Source organism: Festucalex cinctus, chromosome 10, assembly GCF_051991245.1.
Source record: "Festucalex cinctus isolate MCC-2025b chromosome 10, RoL_Fcin_1.0, whole genome shotgun sequence".
Lineage (NCBI taxonomy): Eukaryota > Metazoa > Chordata > Actinopteri > Syngnathiformes > Syngnathidae > Festucalex > Festucalex cinctus.
In genome coordinates, this window is record NC_135420.1 from 16,554,425 (window position 1) to 16,573,446 (window position 19,022).

General features: G+C 38.6%; 1 protein-coding gene across 1 annotated transcript in view; it reads right to left on the reverse strand.

Moving 5' to 3' along the window:
• Window positions 1-145: 145 nt before the first annotated feature.
• fbn3 (fibrillin 3) overlaps window positions 146-19,022 on the reverse strand; it is a 71,679-nt gene continuing 52,802 nt past the window's right edge. Inside the window, exons 31-64 of the mRNA XM_077534658.1 lie at window positions 18,053-18,175; window positions 17,851-17,973; window positions 17,651-17,776; window positions 17,445-17,567; window positions 17,225-17,347; window positions 16,751-16,912; window positions 16,586-16,654; window positions 16,392-16,517; window positions 16,177-16,302; window positions 15,949-16,098; window positions 15,787-15,858; window positions 14,586-14,711; window positions 14,381-14,506; window positions 14,099-14,224; window positions 13,896-14,012; window positions 12,123-12,251; window positions 11,929-12,048; window positions 11,709-11,834; window positions 11,471-11,623; window positions 10,651-10,716; window positions 10,423-10,548; window positions 9,273-9,392; window positions 9,051-9,173; window positions 8,815-8,946; window positions 7,475-7,600; window positions 7,157-7,363; window positions 6,894-7,019; window positions 6,656-6,778; window positions 5,381-5,497; window positions 5,176-5,304; window positions 4,960-5,079; window positions 4,643-4,874; window positions 4,377-4,530; window positions 146-2,750 (exon numbers count right to left, since the gene is read on the reverse strand). Coding sequence (XP_077390784.1) covers window positions 2,376-2,750; window positions 4,377-4,530; window positions 4,643-4,874; window positions 4,960-5,079; window positions 5,176-5,304; window positions 5,381-5,497; window positions 6,656-6,778; window positions 6,894-7,019; window positions 7,157-7,363; window positions 7,475-7,600; window positions 8,815-8,946; window positions 9,051-9,173; window positions 9,273-9,392; window positions 10,423-10,548; window positions 10,651-10,716; window positions 11,471-11,623; window positions 11,709-11,834; window positions 11,929-12,048; window positions 12,123-12,251; window positions 13,896-14,012; window positions 14,099-14,224; window positions 14,381-14,506; window positions 14,586-14,711; window positions 15,787-15,858; window positions 15,949-16,098; window positions 16,177-16,302; window positions 16,392-16,517; window positions 16,586-16,654; window positions 16,751-16,912; window positions 17,225-17,347; window positions 17,445-17,567; window positions 17,651-17,776; window positions 17,851-17,973; window positions 18,053-18,175 — 4,622 coding nt within the window. The 3' untranslated portion in view covers window positions 146-2,375. The remainder of the gene's footprint in view (window positions 2,751-4,376; window positions 4,531-4,642; window positions 4,875-4,959; window positions 5,080-5,175; window positions 5,305-5,380; window positions 5,498-6,655; window positions 6,779-6,893; window positions 7,020-7,156; window positions 7,364-7,474; window positions 7,601-8,814; window positions 8,947-9,050; window positions 9,174-9,272; window positions 9,393-10,422; window positions 10,549-10,650; window positions 10,717-11,470; window positions 11,624-11,708; window positions 11,835-11,928; window positions 12,049-12,122; window positions 12,252-13,895; window positions 14,013-14,098; window positions 14,225-14,380; window positions 14,507-14,585; window positions 14,712-15,786; window positions 15,859-15,948; window positions 16,099-16,176; window positions 16,303-16,391; window positions 16,518-16,585; window positions 16,655-16,750; window positions 16,913-17,224; window positions 17,348-17,444; window positions 17,568-17,650; window positions 17,777-17,850; window positions 17,974-18,052; window positions 18,176-19,022) is intronic.

The following is a 19,022-nucleotide window of genomic DNA, read 5'->3' on the forward strand; positions in this document are numbered from 1 at the left end:
TTTCATAATTTATCTCTCAATTGAATTCATAAGCATTCCACATGCATTCAAATCTTAGCATTCAGCATTTCCATGCAATTTCTCTAGAAATAACTTAGTCTAGTTTATAGACTAATTATAACTGCCAGGAAACCACACTTAAAAATATAACCCACAATACTTTATTGCAAATTGTCACTGGACAAAAGTTTACAATATAATGTGAATCATTCAGATCTTATCGACTGCCAAAGACACAGTGTCTTTGTTTTTTGTCTTTGCACATAAATGAGAATCAGAATATTACAAACAATGTGATTTATTTATCGCTCTTCAACTAATAAATGTGCTGTGTACGGATGATTGTCACTTTAGAGTTCTCTTCAAGCCAAATTGTTGGTTTGTTGGCTGATATAGCACATCATAGTTCAGTGCAAGTGGGTGACGATGCTGATGGCACTTATTCAAGTTTGGCACTGAAATGTCAAAAACAGACAAAAGAAGAAAAAACAAGAGACACAAGGACACTATTAAGATACAAAGTGTTACAAAGATTTCCAGGTTAGAAATAGACAAAATGGTTATGTGTGATAAACATGTGCGGCAACCTTGAATCATTTAGCACCATTACGAGCCGAGCCGGACGTGGTCAAGTTTGCACTGACCTTTCTAGCATTGGATAGACAGTGTAAGCTCCCATTATGCTGACATCAGAGTGTTGATCATTTGAAATCTCCAAAACTTCCCCCATGAGAACAACAGTCAATCGCATTATAAGGCCTTCAATCTATTGTTTACTTTGGCTTTTGCTTGACATTAAAAAAAAAAAAAAAAAAAAAAATACATTTTACTTAATATACAATACGGAAAAGGATTAGGGCTAGTAAAGAGGGAAAAATAGTTTGGCAGGATTCTCACTTGATCCTCGGAATTCTCAGTTTAAAGTCAGAATTCTGACTTTAATCTCAGAATTCTGACTTCAAAATGAGAACAATAGTAGCGCTAATAAAGTGCAAATTCTGACTTTAAACTGAGAATTCTCATTTTAGAGAATTCTATCTTTATTCTCAGAATTCTCACTTTAAAGTCGGAAATCTGACTTTAAAGTCAGCATTCTCACTGCCAACCTTCTTTTTCTCTTCAGTGGCCCTAAATCCTCTTCCGTACAATTTCAGAAGCATGTTTAATAATGTTGTTTTTTTTGGTTTGTTTGTTGTTTTTTCAGCACTCAGACAATACAAAGTACAAACAAACACAACAATAATAAAGCCTGGCACAAAAATTAATAACAAATGTCACTTTTGCAATCCAGATTCAAGACTGTGTTCTTTGTACAGCAGACAGGATTACTTATAGCACCTTTTATGAATATGAGAAATGAAGAATATGATATGACAGATGTTATTTTTTGTGCATGAATTGATACTGTAATCATTTAACTTACAGCTTGTTACTTTTTGGTGCGCATTAAGATCACACTTCTGATCAGGTGACTATTGCCTCCTAGCTTAAGAATCAATGCACCTTAAAATCCCTAAAAAGGGAAATAAAAACAAAAGCGACCTGATCTAGCTTCTTTGGAAAAGCTGCTCACTGTAAAGTTCCCTGCTCGTGACGATAGCACCCTCTTTGGTTTGCATGTCAGCATCGCACCGGGTGACGAGCACTGAGGTAACCTAACACATGCAAACCTGAAATGTTCTGTTGCAGTCCTCTCACACAAAAACAATGAGATGTGATTTTGGAAGTGGAATTCCCAGAGAGGTGCCTCGTTGCTTGTCAGACACAAAGAAAGACATTTGGCAGCTCTCAGCACTTTTTTTTTTTTTTTAAACTCATAATTCCTCTATGTTGTGCTTTTTTTTTGTTTGTTTTTTTGTTTTGTTTTTTACTTGCCTGCCTACAAAAGTGCTTCATGGACTTGTGTGCCATTACGTCTTTTACAAGCGCACCTCAATAAATTGGAAAATTGTTGAAAAGTTGATTTAGTTCAGTAGTTCCAATCCAAATGTTAACAAATCATTCTAATTGTTCTGCAATATTCTCATTTCTTGAGATGTATGATTTGAACTACAGAAATAAATAAAGTTGAAATAATATTCTACTTGATTGAGACGCGCTTGTATTCGGGGGCTCGACGCACCTCGCTGTGATCTGCTCCACAGGAGTGCTTGTTGTGGAAGAGAAGGATGGACACAAGTATAATCATGACAACAAAAAAACAAAAGGAAAATGTAAATCACACAAAACATGAACAGTAACAAAGTGGTGGTGGAGTCGGGCTGATTGCCGTAGTCTATCATCGCCCTCGGTTTAACCCTCTGCAGGATACAAGGGTGGGTTAAAACAACTCAAAAGGTTCAGGCTTTGAAGGGGGGTCAGTCCAGGGGAAGCCTTCAGTGCAGGTGGATGTGAAGCTTGATGCGCAGAGCGCCCCCTATCTCCCCTTGTAGGTAGTCCTTGTCGTGCTGCTCCTCCAGCTGGTTTCGTTTCCGGGGCCCGAAGAGCGGCAGGCTGGCGATGTCGAGCCGGTAGGAGCCGGCGGGAGGCGGCCTCTTGCCCAGCCTCAGCACGCTCTTGCCGTCGCGGCGCTCCAGCAGGCGGAAGTGTTCGCCGGCGTTGCCGTGCGTGATGACGTAGCGCACGTGGCGCTCCAGCGGCTGCAGGGCGGGCAGCAGCTCCAGGAGAGGCTCCTTGTTGAGGAGCGAGGCCAGAGAAAGGTTCATGGGGATGGAGGCTTGCGTGTCCACGCTGGCCAGACTCACCGGCTCCTGGAATGGATCACAAATTCAATTTGGGTGATATACGGATATTTCTACCCTCGGTTTTCATTGGAAATTCGAACCTGAATGTTCATCAGCATTTTTTTTATGGTAAAAATTTCGCAATTCTGATTCCATTATCAATATTGCTTATAAGTTCCTCTTGTTTCTTTTTGTCCTGTGAGAGCCCCAGTAAGGTCGTTGCTGTTTTTTTGGTATGTTTTTTTCAATCAAGGTATCAATTGCCAGAATTGTCAGGCAAGCAAACAAATAATTCACAGGAATTGAATTACTGGGAAACTAGAGCTAGAGCTAGAAAAAGGGCCCTTCGCATCCCAGGCCACGTTACTGCCACGTTGGGGTACTGCACATTGGAAGCAGTATTTCTTTGAAAATGGCAAATTAAACCTTTACATATGGATTGTTTTGATTTTGATTTTTGCCAGGTGTGATGAGTGTGTAAAGCTCAATGAGTTTTGGCGAATGTGAAGATCTTAAAAAATCAGCGTCCTTTTTTATTTTTAGGTAATGAGTTGCCCTGATTGGTATTTTTTGTAAAAGTATATATGTGTATATACACACATGATTGTTTGTTGTATTCATTGCACAATATTGCTTTTATTGTCTATAGAGGCCATCAAAAAAATAAAATAAATAAATAAATCAAAAAGTACATATGTTTGGTCGGATAGGTCTGATGCCACTGAACATTTTGAGTGGTGGAAAGTAAAATAATATTCATAAATTACTTAGTTATCACACTTACAATGAGCATCCAAATTTTGTACAAAATACCGTATGTGAGTTATTTTGTTTTATTTTTGCCTCAAGTGCTAGGTGGCGCTGTATTTCTAACTGAATATTGTCATAGTGATACCTTCAGGCCATGACTATAAACATACATGTGAAGTTTGGGATTTTTTTGGAGCACGTACCAGGAGTTATTAAGCATATCTTTTTTCATTGCAAAGGAAATATGAAACACAAAATTTGATGGGCCAAAATTGGACATTCAAAAATTCATAGCTCACTTCCTGCACATTTTAGGAAATGGCTTCCATTGACTTTTTTGTGCGTCTCTGGGTGCTACAGATGCCTGCCAATTTTCGTAGCCCACGGTTAAATGTGCCGGGATTGGTGTATATTTTTCCACACTAGGGGGCACTATAGAGCCACGTTGTTCTGGCAGTTTCATAATATCACATTTTTTGCCAGTCCCGAAGAGTGTGCAATGTTGGTGAGTTTTCGTGAATGTTTAGGTCCCAAAAACGCGATCGTTTACGGAGAATAAAGAAGAAGAACAACATTCGAAATTCGAACGAAAAACAAGACCGACCTCACGGCGGCAGCTGCTTGGGCCCTAATAAGTACCAAGTTTTGATTGATATCCCCACCAATGATGGAGACTACTTTAGAAGAAGTGACTCTGAATCCAAGCAGTCTTGGTATAGGGCCTACAACTATTTATGAAGTCCACTTGCTTTATCCTTTTGTAAGGAAATTGAAAAAAATATACATCTGGCGGTGGCACAATCCAAAACATTCAAAAAAGTCATGCCTTCATTTCAGGTCAGTACGTCTACCGTTTATAAACATTCTGAATTGATCAATAGACTCTCTATATAACTAACTTACATGATCCAGTTCATTTTCATTCGCGTTGCGTTTATGTCGTCCGTTCTTTCCTCCTCCGTTGATCTTGCACTCGTAGCAGGCCTCGGGAGATAGGCTGTCGTCCTCGTCGCCTTCGCCGAGTTGGCTTGGGAAGCCTGAGCCTGATATACAGTGACTGCATGGAGACATGGACAACATTGTCAACATTTATTTCACACACATATATATATATATAGTTATTCCAGAAGAGATTGTGTTCGGCATTGGAGATTCGCCACATAGTTTACCCTTGTCCAGCCCTATAGAAGCCTCCAGGACAGCCACACAGGTAACCTCCGTCCGTGTTGGAGCAGCCGTACATACACGGGTTGCCTCCCATGGAGCACTCATTAACGTCCTGGCAGCCGCTAGCGGACGCCTCAAAGTCGAAGCCGGACGGGCACACGCACTTGTAGCTGCCCAGCGTGTTGTAGCAGGAAGCCGAACCACACATTGAGCCTGACTGGCACTCGTTTTCATCTGAGATAATATGAATAGAAATGATTGTTCAACCTATGAAGAAGATCGTGCAAGTGTCCAACAATGAGATGTGAGTGCGTCTCACCGACACACTGGTTCCACTGGTAGTGCTGCACGTAGCCTTGAGGACAGCCGCAGCGGAAACCTCCCATCATGTTCTGACAGCCATGTTGACAGCGGTGGTTACTGCTGCACTCGTCCACATCTGACAAGTGGTAGCGTGTTTTGGTGTTTTGACATTTGAAACATCAAAACATGTTATCCCGCTGCGGTCACATCCGACCGACTTCTCGTTACTTACCCTCACACTCCAGACCACTGCTGTCCAAAGAGAAACCTTTCGAGCACTCACAGTTGAAGCTACCAGGAGTGTTGACACACGAAGCCTGAGAACCGCACGCGCTGTTCTGACCCATGCACTCGTTGTTGTCTGAAACATCACAATAAAGTGTTAACTATTGAATCCAAGGATGATTTTCAGTAAGTGGACATAATCTTGCGCTCACCGATGCAGGCCGTTTGATGTTGAGTGAAGCCAGGAGGACACTTGCAAGTGAAGCCTCCAATGGTGTTGACACAAAGGAACTGGCAATTGTGTTGCTTGGTGGAACACTCGTCCAGATCTTAGAAGGAGAGAACAAAGACTGCATTCAAACAACAATGAGCACAGACCGCTGCTAAACTTTTAGCGCTAAGTTGCAGCATTACTAGAAAAACAGATTTTTTTTTTTTTAAATGAGTAAATAAAGTCACATTATTAGAGGACTAAAATTTTATTTCTTGAAAAAGAATTCATGGGAATAAGGTTATACTGCTGTAGAACTAATGTTGTACTATAACAAAAAAAAAGTCTTTCTGACTGTTCGGGGACTAAAATTGTAATATTAATTTGAAAAGAAAAAATCATACAGAGAGTTAAGTCACATTAATATAATGAAAAAATACATTATTTGAGAATAAAGTTTCTTTTTTTAATTAGACTAAAGTCATAATATGAGCATTAAACAGTGATACACTGAGAGACCCCTTGGTTAATTTCCAATTTTTTTAAATATTTTCTTCATATTTTGTATTTATTATTATTATTATTATTATTATTATTATTATTATTTAAAAACCCACTCCAAAAATTAAAAAAAAAAATATATATATAAAAATATAATATATATATATATATAAAAAACAAAACAGTTGTAATAATATGCAAATCCATGGGCGCCAAACGTGACTATGCAGGAGTCAACTGTATTTTTAAGTTGTAATATCCCCATTCACCACTAGATGGTAGACATGGCTCAGATGCACATGTACCTGGACTTATACTATAACGTAAGTAGGCCTAATCATTTTTTAAGGGTTTGGAATGACATGCATAACAAACATAGTTGCTCAGTAATACTAACATTTTGAGTGAGTTTATTTAAAAAAAAAAATGCACAAAATAAGCTCTTTCACTTAATGTTGCTTTGCTGTTCAGAGGTTTTGTGCCGTAATTAACTTTAATGAATGAAAACTGTATTAATATGTGAAAAGAACATAGTTTTCATGTTTGCACGTATTTTGTTCATATTTAAAGTGCCATTTTTATCATACATCCGGTTGGGAAGTGCATCATTCTGTGTGGCCTCCAAGCGGCATAGATCAAAATTTGTGGCCCCACTCCAGCATTTCAGTTGCCCGTCCTTGATATAAACAGTGATGTGAAACCCCATGAAAAATATTATTTCGCCCCACTTTGTTTATCTCAGGAATTGAAAATCCAAATCCTATTGAAATCGTACCTTTGCAAGTCTTTCCATCAGGCTGCAGGCTGTATCCTCTTGGACAGGAGCAGAGGTAGCTGCCCTCTGTGTTTTTACACAGGAAGTTACAAGGCTTGGGAGACAGCGAGCACTCATCCATGTCTGGAACCACGTTAAACATAGAGGAGAAAAAGAAACAGAGCTGTAGCATTTCCAAAACAGCTAAAAATATGGGAAAAAAATAAGAAACATTATTCTCAATAGAGATTGGCCTTACCGACACATGACGTAGCAGTAAAGTCAGTCTTGTATCCAACGTTACAGTGACAACGGAAGGATCCGATCGTGTTGATGCACTGACCATTGAGACACAGATCTGGCATCACCTGACACTCGTTGATATCTAGATGCAAAGTTTACAAGTGATAATTTTTTTTTTCTTCAAGAGCAAGAAATGTGCCAAACATGACTTTCGTAAATATGACCAAAATGTTCATTCAGCCACATGTTTTTGGGAGGTTGTTCTAATCATCTACTCACCCCTGCCATCTGTGGTGTATCCGGGCCCAAGAGGGCACATCTTCTTGTACTGGACGGTGCCAGGCAGCGGGCAGAGCTCACACTGCGAGCCCCAGCCTCGACCCGTGTTGCAACAGCACTCGGACTTGGTCACGCTGTTCCTGTTGGTGGACGACTGCTGACACATGGTCTGCAGGACCTCCATGTAACAGAAACCCTTACGGTTGTCTGGAAGAGGATGGGGGAGGTAAGAAAAAAAAATAAATGTGGGTTTCAACTCAATTTAATTACTATGACTTCTCCTTTACAGTATATTGGAGTCGGTAATCAATGTCTCACCAATACACTCGGTTCCAGTGGAGCTGGGCTCGAAGCCATCGTTGCACTCGCAGCGGTAACTTCCCACAGTGTTGACGCAGCGGCCGTTCTTACAAATGCCAGGCTTGGCTCTGCACTCATTCAAGTCTGCAAGTACACACAAGGACATTGAGACATGAAACGGACATACATGTACAATATACATCCCAAAAGCATCATATTTCATTATTATCATTATTATTAATATTTTACCTCAGCTATGATTTACTTAGTTGTTCGTAAGTACTGTTCAAGTGTATAAATCATTTTAAATTGAACTACTGAAAAAAAATTAACTGTTCTACCTTTAAAAGTATTCTTTTCCATTATATATCATATATGTCTCCCAATTTATATCCCTCTTGTAGTTCTTGTACAATCAAGAATTAAAAATTAGAAAAGAATTGTTCTTCATGTTATGCAATTTTAAGGGGAAGATATGTAAATATTCAAATGAATCATTTACAACGAAAATACTGATTTTATTTAATTTTTATTTCTTCTTCTTCTTATTATTATTATTATTATTGTTATTATTATTTATTTATTTATTTGATTTTTCATAACTATTATCAATAAAGGAAAAACAATATACGACTACTACTATTAAATATGTTTTAAATACTGTAGAGCTCTCAGATATGTAAATATTCAAATGAATCCTTTCCAACGAAAATACTAACATTTCTCATAACACTATTATCAATAAAGAAATAAATATGCTTCTAAAATTTCATTTTGAGAAACAAAAATGGTTCCCTCAACATTCTGCTCCGTATCAAGGTCAAATTGCTAACATAACCCATATTTTTTTTTTTGGGGTCTGAATGCAGAGATTGGATAAGTGAGTATAATAATAATAATAATAATAATAGTAATAATAATAATAATATTAATAAGTGAATAATAATGAGTAATAAGTGAATAAGTTTTGGAATGGGATGTAGGACCACGACCACCCCAAAATCTTGACAAATCCAAATTATTTGTCCTTATCAATTTATAGAAAGCTGTTCAGATGACAGTTTTTCAAAATAACTGTCATATATAAATGATATTAATTGCTTCATTGAATAATTTTGGCACATTAATAAATTGAAGTGGAAACATTTTTAAGTGGCCCTTGAGTCCTTTGAATGTCCTGTGTTTGGTCCTCGGAGGAAAAACTTTGGACATCCATGACCCATCTGTCATTGGGTTTTTTGGGGAAAATTTTATGTATCAAAAGTACTTGTGGTATTGTTACTTGGCGTTGGTGACTACACAAGAGTCGAGGATTGGTTTAGGTCTGAAAAAAAAGTTGCAGCAACATATTTTCTCACCCATGCATCCTTCTCCATCAGGCCGACGCTGCATGCCAGGTGGGCAAATACACATAAAGGTCCCGATCAGGTTCTTACACGTCATACCCTTGGAATCACAGTCATCCAGACCCTCGGAGCACTCATCCTGATCTGATGGGACGGACATTGACAACAGGCCAACACAGTCGGTAAATGTTCATCAGACGGTAAAATGTTGTTTAAATGCTTGCAGTGGATTTTTACAATCTTCTGACCTCTGCACATGCGCTGGTCGTCTCGCAGGACGTAGCCGGAAGGGCACATGCACTCGTAGGAGCCGAAGGTGTTCACGCAGCGGAAGGCACACAGCAAAGGATTCTTTGAGCACTCGTTGATGTCTGTAGATAGGAATTGGTGTCATTCAACGGAACTTTAACAAAGAAAAAAACTGTACATGGAGTATCATAACAATCATAATGTGTATGTGTATGGCTGACCTTCACAAGTCATCATAGGTCCGGGTTCGAAGCCCTCTTGGCAAGAACATTCAAAGCCTCCCACCACATTGGTGCAAGTTCCGTTTCCACACGGGTTTCCAATGGAGCACTCGTCCGTGTCTGCACAAGACAAAAGTGGACATAAGCGCACATCCGTACATTTGCACATTGCCTTTTATTTGGCATGGAATCATATTTGGTTACTTAAAAGGGCAACACTAGTCTAAACATGACAATGATTAATATTTTTGTGGAATATGGATTAAGTAGCAAAATCCACCTATTTTTAACCATTTCAGGCCGCCATTTAAAAAAAAATTTTTTTTACATTTATTGAACATAGAAGAACAAGACATAAAACAGTCAATCCAATTTATATGAATCACATAAAATAAAATGAAAATTAAAAACAGGAGGGGTGGAAGAAAGAACAAAAAAAACAAAAACAATAACATTCAGGTAGCTCCAAGTTTTTTTTTTGTTTTTTTTTTTTTTTTTATTAATTACCAAATTACATTTCTTGTTCCTTACAAATTTTAGAGACTTAAAATAATTGTCTATTTTAATCCAAAAATAATTTGAATACATGTTTCAAGTTTAAAAAATTACATTTATGGATATAAAATGTCCCAATAAAACATACAAATCAACCAAAGTTGACAATTTTTTAGGGGCAGCCATTTTGTCGGTTGCTATACACTGAAAATGACATCACAGTTGCAATGACCAATCACGGCTCAGCTTGTGAATGTCACATGACCAAACTCAGAAAACAGGTGAGCCGTAATTGACTGTTACCTGAGCCCTGAGCAACAAGTGGCAAAATGGCCGCCCTCTAAGATGGGAATGAAATAAAACGTTCAAATGGGACAAAATGCTTCTTTACTTTGAGGCAGTAGAGCCGTAATGAAAATGTATTCTCATCTAATATTACACATTACAGCCAAAATTCAGTACAGAACAACCATTTAATGGAGATAAAATATTAAATAAACATAAGACAATAGTTACTCATGACTGGAATAAGTTGGCTTATGTCAGTAATTCCTTAAATAAAACCAGTCGTGATAATAATAACCAAACATTTCTCAGCAGATATAGAAATTGTTTCACTTCATGTATCACCAAATCAAAATAGAAAGTAACCTACCGATACAATTAACTCCTGTGAAGTCCAGATTGTATCCAAAGGGGCATTCACAGCGGAACGAACCGTCAGTGTTGATACAGATGCCATTCTGGCAGATGCCCGGGTTATCCAGACACTCATTCATATCTACAGGAGAAAAAAATGCAGTATGTTTTACACACACAGTATATATATATTCAATCTAATCCATCAGATTGTCTTAATTCAGTCTTCTGATGTCACACGCACCCTCACGAGCATCACCAGGTCCGGGAAGCGCTCCGTGGCCGTAGGGACATAATGTGTTAAAAGCAGCTGGAAAACACAATGAAAAGGTCACTTTCATTATTTTACAAATGTCATCATGCGCATAAATTAACTAAGCCTCTTCACGTATTTCTTAAGGTTACTTAAAAAAATTACATATTCATGAACATCCAAGTCGCTTTTAAAAAAATAATAAAATAATATTTCAGTGGGGCATGTTATTAACTCATTCACTCCCAGCCATTTTCACAGAAGCAGTCCCGTTCGCTCCCGGATGTTTTACTGGATTTTGACAGGCCCACAGAATATTGTGTTCTATTGCTATAAAAGCATGGAACCTATAAAAAGAAAGTTTAAAATCTCTTCTTTCATCAGAAAAAAAACAGTATGTTTCTGTTTCCGTTTTGCAGCAATTAGCATTAGAAAAGAAATAAGTTTCATCAGTTTTCACAAATCTATTTAAAATTCTAAGTAATTTTTTCTAGATGGCCCTGGTTGATCTCCTTTGCTCTGCTGCCACCTGCTGGCCGTTTGTGTAATAACTACCATTTCTGCAACCGTTCTTTGCAGTTGAGAGGCTGCATCAAAGCCTTCTGTATGCTCTAGCATAAAAAAAATAAATAAATAAAATAAAAAACCAACAACAACGTATAAATACGTCTTTGGGACACTTAGAACATTAAAAAACGTATTTATACGTTATTGGGAGTAAATGAGTTAAGTGGCGAAGGCTTAATTTTTTTAGATTACCTCACACGCACACAAAACAAACTGTGTGGATGTGTGCACGTGTGTTACGCACCTTCGGTCTCTCGGGGACACAGCTCGCAAGGAAGACCCCAGCCCTCGCCAGGCATCTTACTGCAGCAGCATTTGGCTTTGGTGGTGTTGAAAGCTTTCGGGACGGAACACTTCCCTACCTCGAATTTGGTGAAACAGAAACTCTCTCGTGTGTCTGTCGTAAGAAAGATGAGAATGAATGGATTGCTATTTACAGTTCATACACAGTTCAAAATCTTATCTATGTAATTTTGTGTCACCATAGCAGCGTCGCTTGTTGTCAGAGAGCACGAATCCGGGTTGGCAGGTACACTGAAAGCTGCCAGGGGTGTTGGTACAGGTGCCAAACTGGCAAAGGTTTGGTTCCACCTCACACTCGTTGATATCTGGCAAAGCGTCAGCACATGAGAACTTGGTTTAACGTTGCAGAAGACAAGATTATTTTGTGCTTCGTGCCAAGCGTCTATGTCTGTATCGTACCAATGCACTGGTCGTTCTGCACCTCATAGCCCGGAGGACAAATACATCTGAAGGATCCATCCAAATTCTGACAAGTTCCCGGAGCGCACGTGCCAGGAAGACTCACGCACTCGTTGACGTCTGGAAGGAAATTATAAAGCGTATTTAAATATGAAAATTTAACATGTTGTATTAAACTTGTGAATCAGACTTACCAGCACAGTTTTTGCCATCAGGTGTATTCTCATATCCTTCATGGCAGAGACATTGGAAGGAACCCAGCCCGTTGATGCACTGCCCGTTCCTGCACACTTGACCCTGCAGGGCGCTGCACTCGTCAATGTCTGCCAGGTGAATAGGATTTAGGTTTGAATGTCATCATTCGTGTTACGGCCTCAGTGTTTTGTTTTGTTTTATTTTTTTTGTTTGCCGATGCTGATTTTGTTATTTGGGATCCTGAAAACCGATTTATTCACTGATTTATTTTTTAAACAGTATATGACTCTTTGACTGCCAAAAACGTTTAATAACGATTAGTAAAATCACGATGTATGACGCCATAAACGTTAAATGACGTCAACTACTTTTTTTTTTTTTTTTTTTTTTAATCAATGGGAAGTGGAAGTCTACAGGACTGTCTCAGAAAATTTGAATATTGTGATAAAGTCCTTTATTTTCTGTAATGCAATTAAAAAACAAAAATGTCATACATTCTGGATTCACTTGGAAACACTTGCAGGTGTTTCGAGTTAATTAGATGATTCAAGTGATTAGTTGAATAGCCTACTAGTATACTTTTTCATGATATTCTAATATTTTGGGATATGATATTTGGGTTCTGTTTAAGCTGTAAGCCATAATTAGCAATATTAAAAAATAATAAAAGGCTTGCAATATTTCAGTGGATTTGTAATGAATCCAGAATGTATGACATTTTTGTTTTTTTTAATTGCATTACAGAAAATAAAGGACTTTATCACAGTATACTAATTTTCTGAGACAGTCCAGTAAGTGCAGTGCTGCCTTGGTCAATGGGTTGTGGAATCGAAACCACCCACTAACTATGGCCAGCAGATGGCAGAATTGTATCTCTTTTCAATGGACTGCTGGGAATGAAAGAAATGAAAGAATGGAATGCAATCTTTCACTTGGTACCCACATTGTAAATGTAGTAAAAACACACAAATTCTGTTCGCCTTGAAAGATGAGTTAAAATGCTCGAAATCGGCTGGCACTGTGGAGGTTTTTTATTTTTTTTATTTTTTTTTATTTTTATTTTTTTAATAACGTGTGGCAGTAAAAGAGTTAATGAATAAAATAACTTCATTTCGTGATCTCTTAATGCTAACAAGAAAGCCAGAGGATTTGATTGTTTAACAGTACTTTGTGCTTTGGCATTCGCAATTAGCAGGCAATTTTTTCCAGAGGGGATGTTTGAATGTCATTATCTTTGATTTAGTTGTTCAATGTTCAATGTAGAAAACAAACAAAAACAAATTAGCAAAAACTTTGCAGATTTTTATGCAAGCTAACCTAACCTGCTGTTATAAATTGTGACCCCCGCTTTGAAATCCTAACCCAACTTCAAAATCCAACTTTGAAATACTTTCAACACATTTTGGCTGTGTTAAACTCCACAATAAAAAATCTCGAGATTTTTTTAAACATTTTTTTTTTTAATGTGATTATCCTTGTCTTATGCTGAAATGTGTTCATTAAAAAAATAAATACATCATTTATTAACAATTTTAATAGATCTAATTAATAGCGGCCGATTAAATTAGCCAAATGATAATCAGCCGGCCCCTTAATTGTGCACATAAACAATTTTTAGTGTGGCCTTCTGACACATTTTTGGTCACTTTATCAGTTCTATGTTTTGTTTAATCACTGATCCTGTGGTCACCATGAGCGCCTGTGACCACATCAGTGGGAAGTGAAATTAGGGAGTCCATGTATTGTCATTTTTACTGTAATCCATTACTCACCCATGCAGTCATTATTGTGGGTTAGCTCGAAGCCAGGGAAGCACAGGCAGTTGTAGGAGCCCACAGTGTTTTTACAGGTACCGTTGCCACATGGCTGTCTGTCGCACTCATCAATGTCTAAAAATGCATAAAATGTCCAAGTTAAACTGAGCGAATCGAAAAAAAAAACAGTCACAAGATTAGTTGCTGATCCTCCCTCTCACCCATGCACATCGTCTGGTCTGCGGTCGCCTTGAAACCGTTGTGGCAGAGACACCGGTAGCTGCCTTGGGTGTCAATACACTCTCCATGGCTGCAAACGTTGGGAATCTCCTGGCACTCGTTGCGGTCTGACAGATCGAAGGATAGGATGAGATGAGATTATTTCATTTGAAAATAAAACAAGGGGCTAATCTTTCTTCTACACTTGCTTGAGTGCTATGATAATCGATGAATATCATCCTTGTTTTGTGCACTGACAAACCTTAAGGGGAGCATGCACTCACCCACACAGGCCCCACTAGGTGACAGTTTGAACCCTGGCGAACACTCGCAGCGATAACTGCCGGGAATGTTGATACACTTGGCGTTACGCTGGCACAGGTTGTCCCCGCTGTTGCACTCGTCAATATCTGCAAAGCACCCAAAATACAACAACAACATCAAACACGGGCGCGTTTGCTTTTTTGACTGTTATTTGAAAAGGGTTACCTTCACAAATGAGTAGTATGTTGTTATAGCTGAAGCCCATTGGACATTCGCAACGGAAGCTCCCGATCTGGTTGATGCACACGCCGTTGGCGCAGATACCAGGAATCTCCCTGCACTCGTCAATATCTGGACAGAAGGACAACGGAAGATGGATCAATTGATGGATAGACGTTAGCTCATATTGTCCATATGCATGTTGATTTTTGACATATTCAACAAGGAATAAATACATGTGCTTTTTCAAGGTGTTTGCTGTTGCTTTTTCTGGCTTCTGATTGGCTACATTGAACTAGACATAAGTGGAAGCATGTATGCGGACAGATTATTTTTATTTTTTTAAATGTTGAGGGACAATATATATATATTTTTTTATCAAATATTAAGGTCACACTGAAAAGAAAAAGAAAGTTATACTAAATTATATTAAATTTGGAATCTTATGAAAATAAAGTTGTATTTTTGGTATATACTTTTATATATTTTCAAGAGTAAAAAAAAAACAAAAAAACTTTTTTTTTTTTTTTTACATGAAAATTTTAATATTACAAGAATACATTTGTGTACCAGTATGTGCTTTTTTAAAAGTATATTTATTTATTTATGTATTATTATTTTAATATTTTTTGAAGTATGTTTACAGGATAAAAAGCTACTTTAGTATAGTTTTATAAAACAATAGAATACTTTCATGGGCACAGGTTATTACCTGTATCATGTTTTTTTAAACAATAGCTGATATATTGATGGAAATGAGTAGGGATGATCAATACCATTTTTTTTCAGACAATGACATAACAATACCACTACAACTTTTGACATCTTAAAATTTCTCTGGAAAAAAAAAAACAAAACAAAAAAACAATGACAGCTCATTTTAAAGAAAGATTTATACATTCCAACATAGCCTTTTTTCCTTTAAAATTTCATGAAATTACTGGCAATTTCCTATTCTTCTAATTTCTAGTTCCTGATCGTAAAACGGACATAATCGACACACATACCGATACCTTGAAATAAGGCCTACTATTGGCCCAATACTGCTGATACCCGGCAGCGGTACTCGCACATCCTTAGCAGTGGGCAGGTTTGTTAAAATATGACTTTTTAATACAAAATAGACTTTAGTCTTGTAATATGATTTGAATCCTAAAAAGCTGTAGCGTTATGTAAAGTGTTGTAACATGCACAGTCATGACCTTACCAACTGGCTTTCCAGTATGGATGTCAATGATGAAGCCAGGTGCCTGGTTCCCACAAAGTAACTGATACTCCGCTAAAACACAAAAGGATGTGCACAACATAAACAAAAATGCATTGGAATTCTTTCTTAGTGAGCCGTTTTAGTTTAGTGGGCACCACTCACAGGTAGCGGGAGTTGGGCAGGCCTCGCACGGTTTATTCCAGGCCTTGCCGACGTTGTAGGCGCAGCAGCACATCTTTTTGGTCATGTTGAAGGACAGCTCGTTCTCGCATGTGTCGTTGAAGTTGCGGTAACACACGCTTTTCCTCATGTCTGAATTTCACAAACGGAACAGAATCAGCGCCAGAGAATTCCAGTTAAAAAAAAAAAAAGATGTGTAATGTCACGTACCCATGCAGTTGTTTCCTCCATTGACCTGCATATACTCAGGGGGACACACGCACGTGTAGTTGCCCAAAGTGTTGTAGCAGGTACCAGGTCCACAGATCCCGATGTGGGTGGTGCATTCATCAATGTCTACAGAAAGGTGGGGTACGCTTAGTAGACGTATAAAAAAGAACAAATAGTAACAGAGGTTGTTGTTGGTTGTGAATTTTCTCACTTACCCTCACAGATGCGAGTCTCCTCGTTGAGATAATAACCTGCTGGGCACTCGCACTGGAAGCTACCAAAGGTGTTGACACAGTTTCCACCCTGGCACAGGCCTGGAAGCTCCTGGCACTCATCAATATCTAGAAAACGAATCAAATGCTTGATTGTACTTCCTTGTACAGCTAAGAAAGAAAGATGGAAGGTCTACCTTCTAGGATGACAGTAATGGGGTTGGGTCTGAAACCTTCTCCTCCGGGACAAAGAGTGCGATATTCAGCTGTTGGAAAAAAAACAAAGTTGTTTTGAATTCAAATCGGGCAGGTGACTGAACATTTAAGATCACGACTCAGATTGGGCGGGAGGCGGTGCATACTGGAGTTGGGGGCAGGGCAGAGTTCGCACGGGTTGCCCCAGGCTCCTCCCAGAGAACAGCAGCAGGAAGCTCTGGTCACGCCCACTCCGATCTCAGCGCTGCAGGAGATTCCGCCATCGCCGCGTGCGAGGATGTCGAGGAAGCAGTTTCCCACACGAGTATCTGAATGAGATATTTTATATTACATTTGAATGAACTTGTCAGTACTGTAAATGAGCCATTTCCTTCTAAAGATATATATCTCTAATAAAAGAGATCCAATACGTACCTCATATATTTCGTGGAATAAAAAAAAAAAGAAATATTTCAATCTTTTTATTGAATATATATTATACTGTAGAATAATATCATTTATACACTTTAGGGAATCTATATTGTAAATAAATGACTTTTTCCAGGCTACCCTGACTGAGTTGCATCCTGCTGTGTACATTTGCTTTTTATTACAGTAAAAATGAGTATCCTGTGCCTCACCTACACAACCGACACCAGTAGGGTTGAGCTCAAAGTCGGCCGGGCAGTTGCACAGGTAACTTCCTGGAGTGTTCACACACAGCCCGTTGATGCAGTTCACTGGGTCGGCGCACTCGTTGATGTCTGTGGTACACAAACACACAATGAAGCTTATTCGTGTGTATCATCTCAACTTGAAAAGCCAATGTGAGGATATAAAATTAGTCTCATTTTGTCTAACCTGTGCAGTTTCCTCCACTCCGGTCCAGTTCATAACCATCGTCACAGACACAGCGGAACATCCCCGGAAGGTTCTGGCACGTTCCAAACACGCAGATGTTCTGGAAATTACACTCATCGATATCTGTGGCAAACGATGAGGAAAAATATGAAATATGGGTTCCAATTCAAAATAATGTCATCAAATGAAGAGGCGGATGTGCGCACCTTGACAGGCCTTGCTGTCTTCCGTCGGGGTGAATCCCATCTCGCACTCGCAGCGGTAGCCTCCCGGAGCGTTCAGACACTGGCCGTTTTCACACAGGTTGACGTTGTCGGCGCACTCGTCCATATCTGAGACACAAGAGGGCGGTGCACAGTCAGTGATAACACATCTGGTATGATTTTTTTTTTTTTTTAAGTCTTACCAGAGCATGAGAAGCCATCCCCATTGAAGCCGTCCTTGCATGTGCACCTGTAAGATCCCGGCGTATTGACGCAGTCTGCGTTCAGGTTGCAGTTGTGGTCCTCTAAGGCGCACTCATCCTGATCTAAACGCACAGAGAGAAATTAACGATGGAAAGAAAGGTGATCAGATTTGAAACAAAAATGGAAATACTGCATACTCACCAATACACTTGATGCCATCTCCCACCCAGCCGTCCCGGCAGCGACACTTGAAGCTTCCGGGAACGTTGATGCATGCGGCGTGCATGTCACAGTTATGAGCACCGATCTCGCACTCGTCAATATCTGCAAATACATTCAAGAAATCAATATTGATTGGCATTACAATTATGACTATGAGAATGTTGAGAAAATCATTCATACTTTAGTGTGTGACAGAATCACCATTTCTGTCGTTAAAATTTTAACTAGGGATGTTCGATGTTTTTTTCAGACCGATGCCAATATTGAGTATTTACTCTTGAGTACTCACCGATACCGATACTAAGTACCAATACCACTAGTATTCATGATACAAAAAAATTCAAGTAACACAATAATAGATAATTGTGAGCAAAGACCTTTATGAATCACTGATGCCCCAACTACTAACAAGGAAGACGTACGGTATTTTAAGTCCATTTTTTTTTGCTCTATGTATCAGTGACTGGTATCAGAACCCTTTATAAGTAAATAACACCTTGAAATTAGTGTCAATAAATCAGCATGATACCGATACCAGGTATCAGTACTTCCTCTTGGATCATCACACATGCCATTAGTTACAATATATTGAACAAAAATCACTAGAAATCTGCTTCAGGCATGACTAGAACATTAAAGAAGTGAACTTTTTTTTCTTCTTCCCTTTGCTGGTCACAGGTCATAAATAGAATATTGTATGAAAAGATTATTGGGGGTGATGCTGTGATGCACTTTCCTGTACATGAACCATTGTTGTCCTCGATTACCGGTGAAAACTTTATTTGGGTTTCGAGTTCTCAACAGTCACATGCTAATATAAGTGAAGAAGAATTTCTTGCTGAAAAGTGTTAAGTGATAACATTTTTGATTAATGAGCGATAAAAAAAAGAATTAAAAAACAACAACAACAACATACTTACCAGTATTTATTATTTACAAATACTTAAAT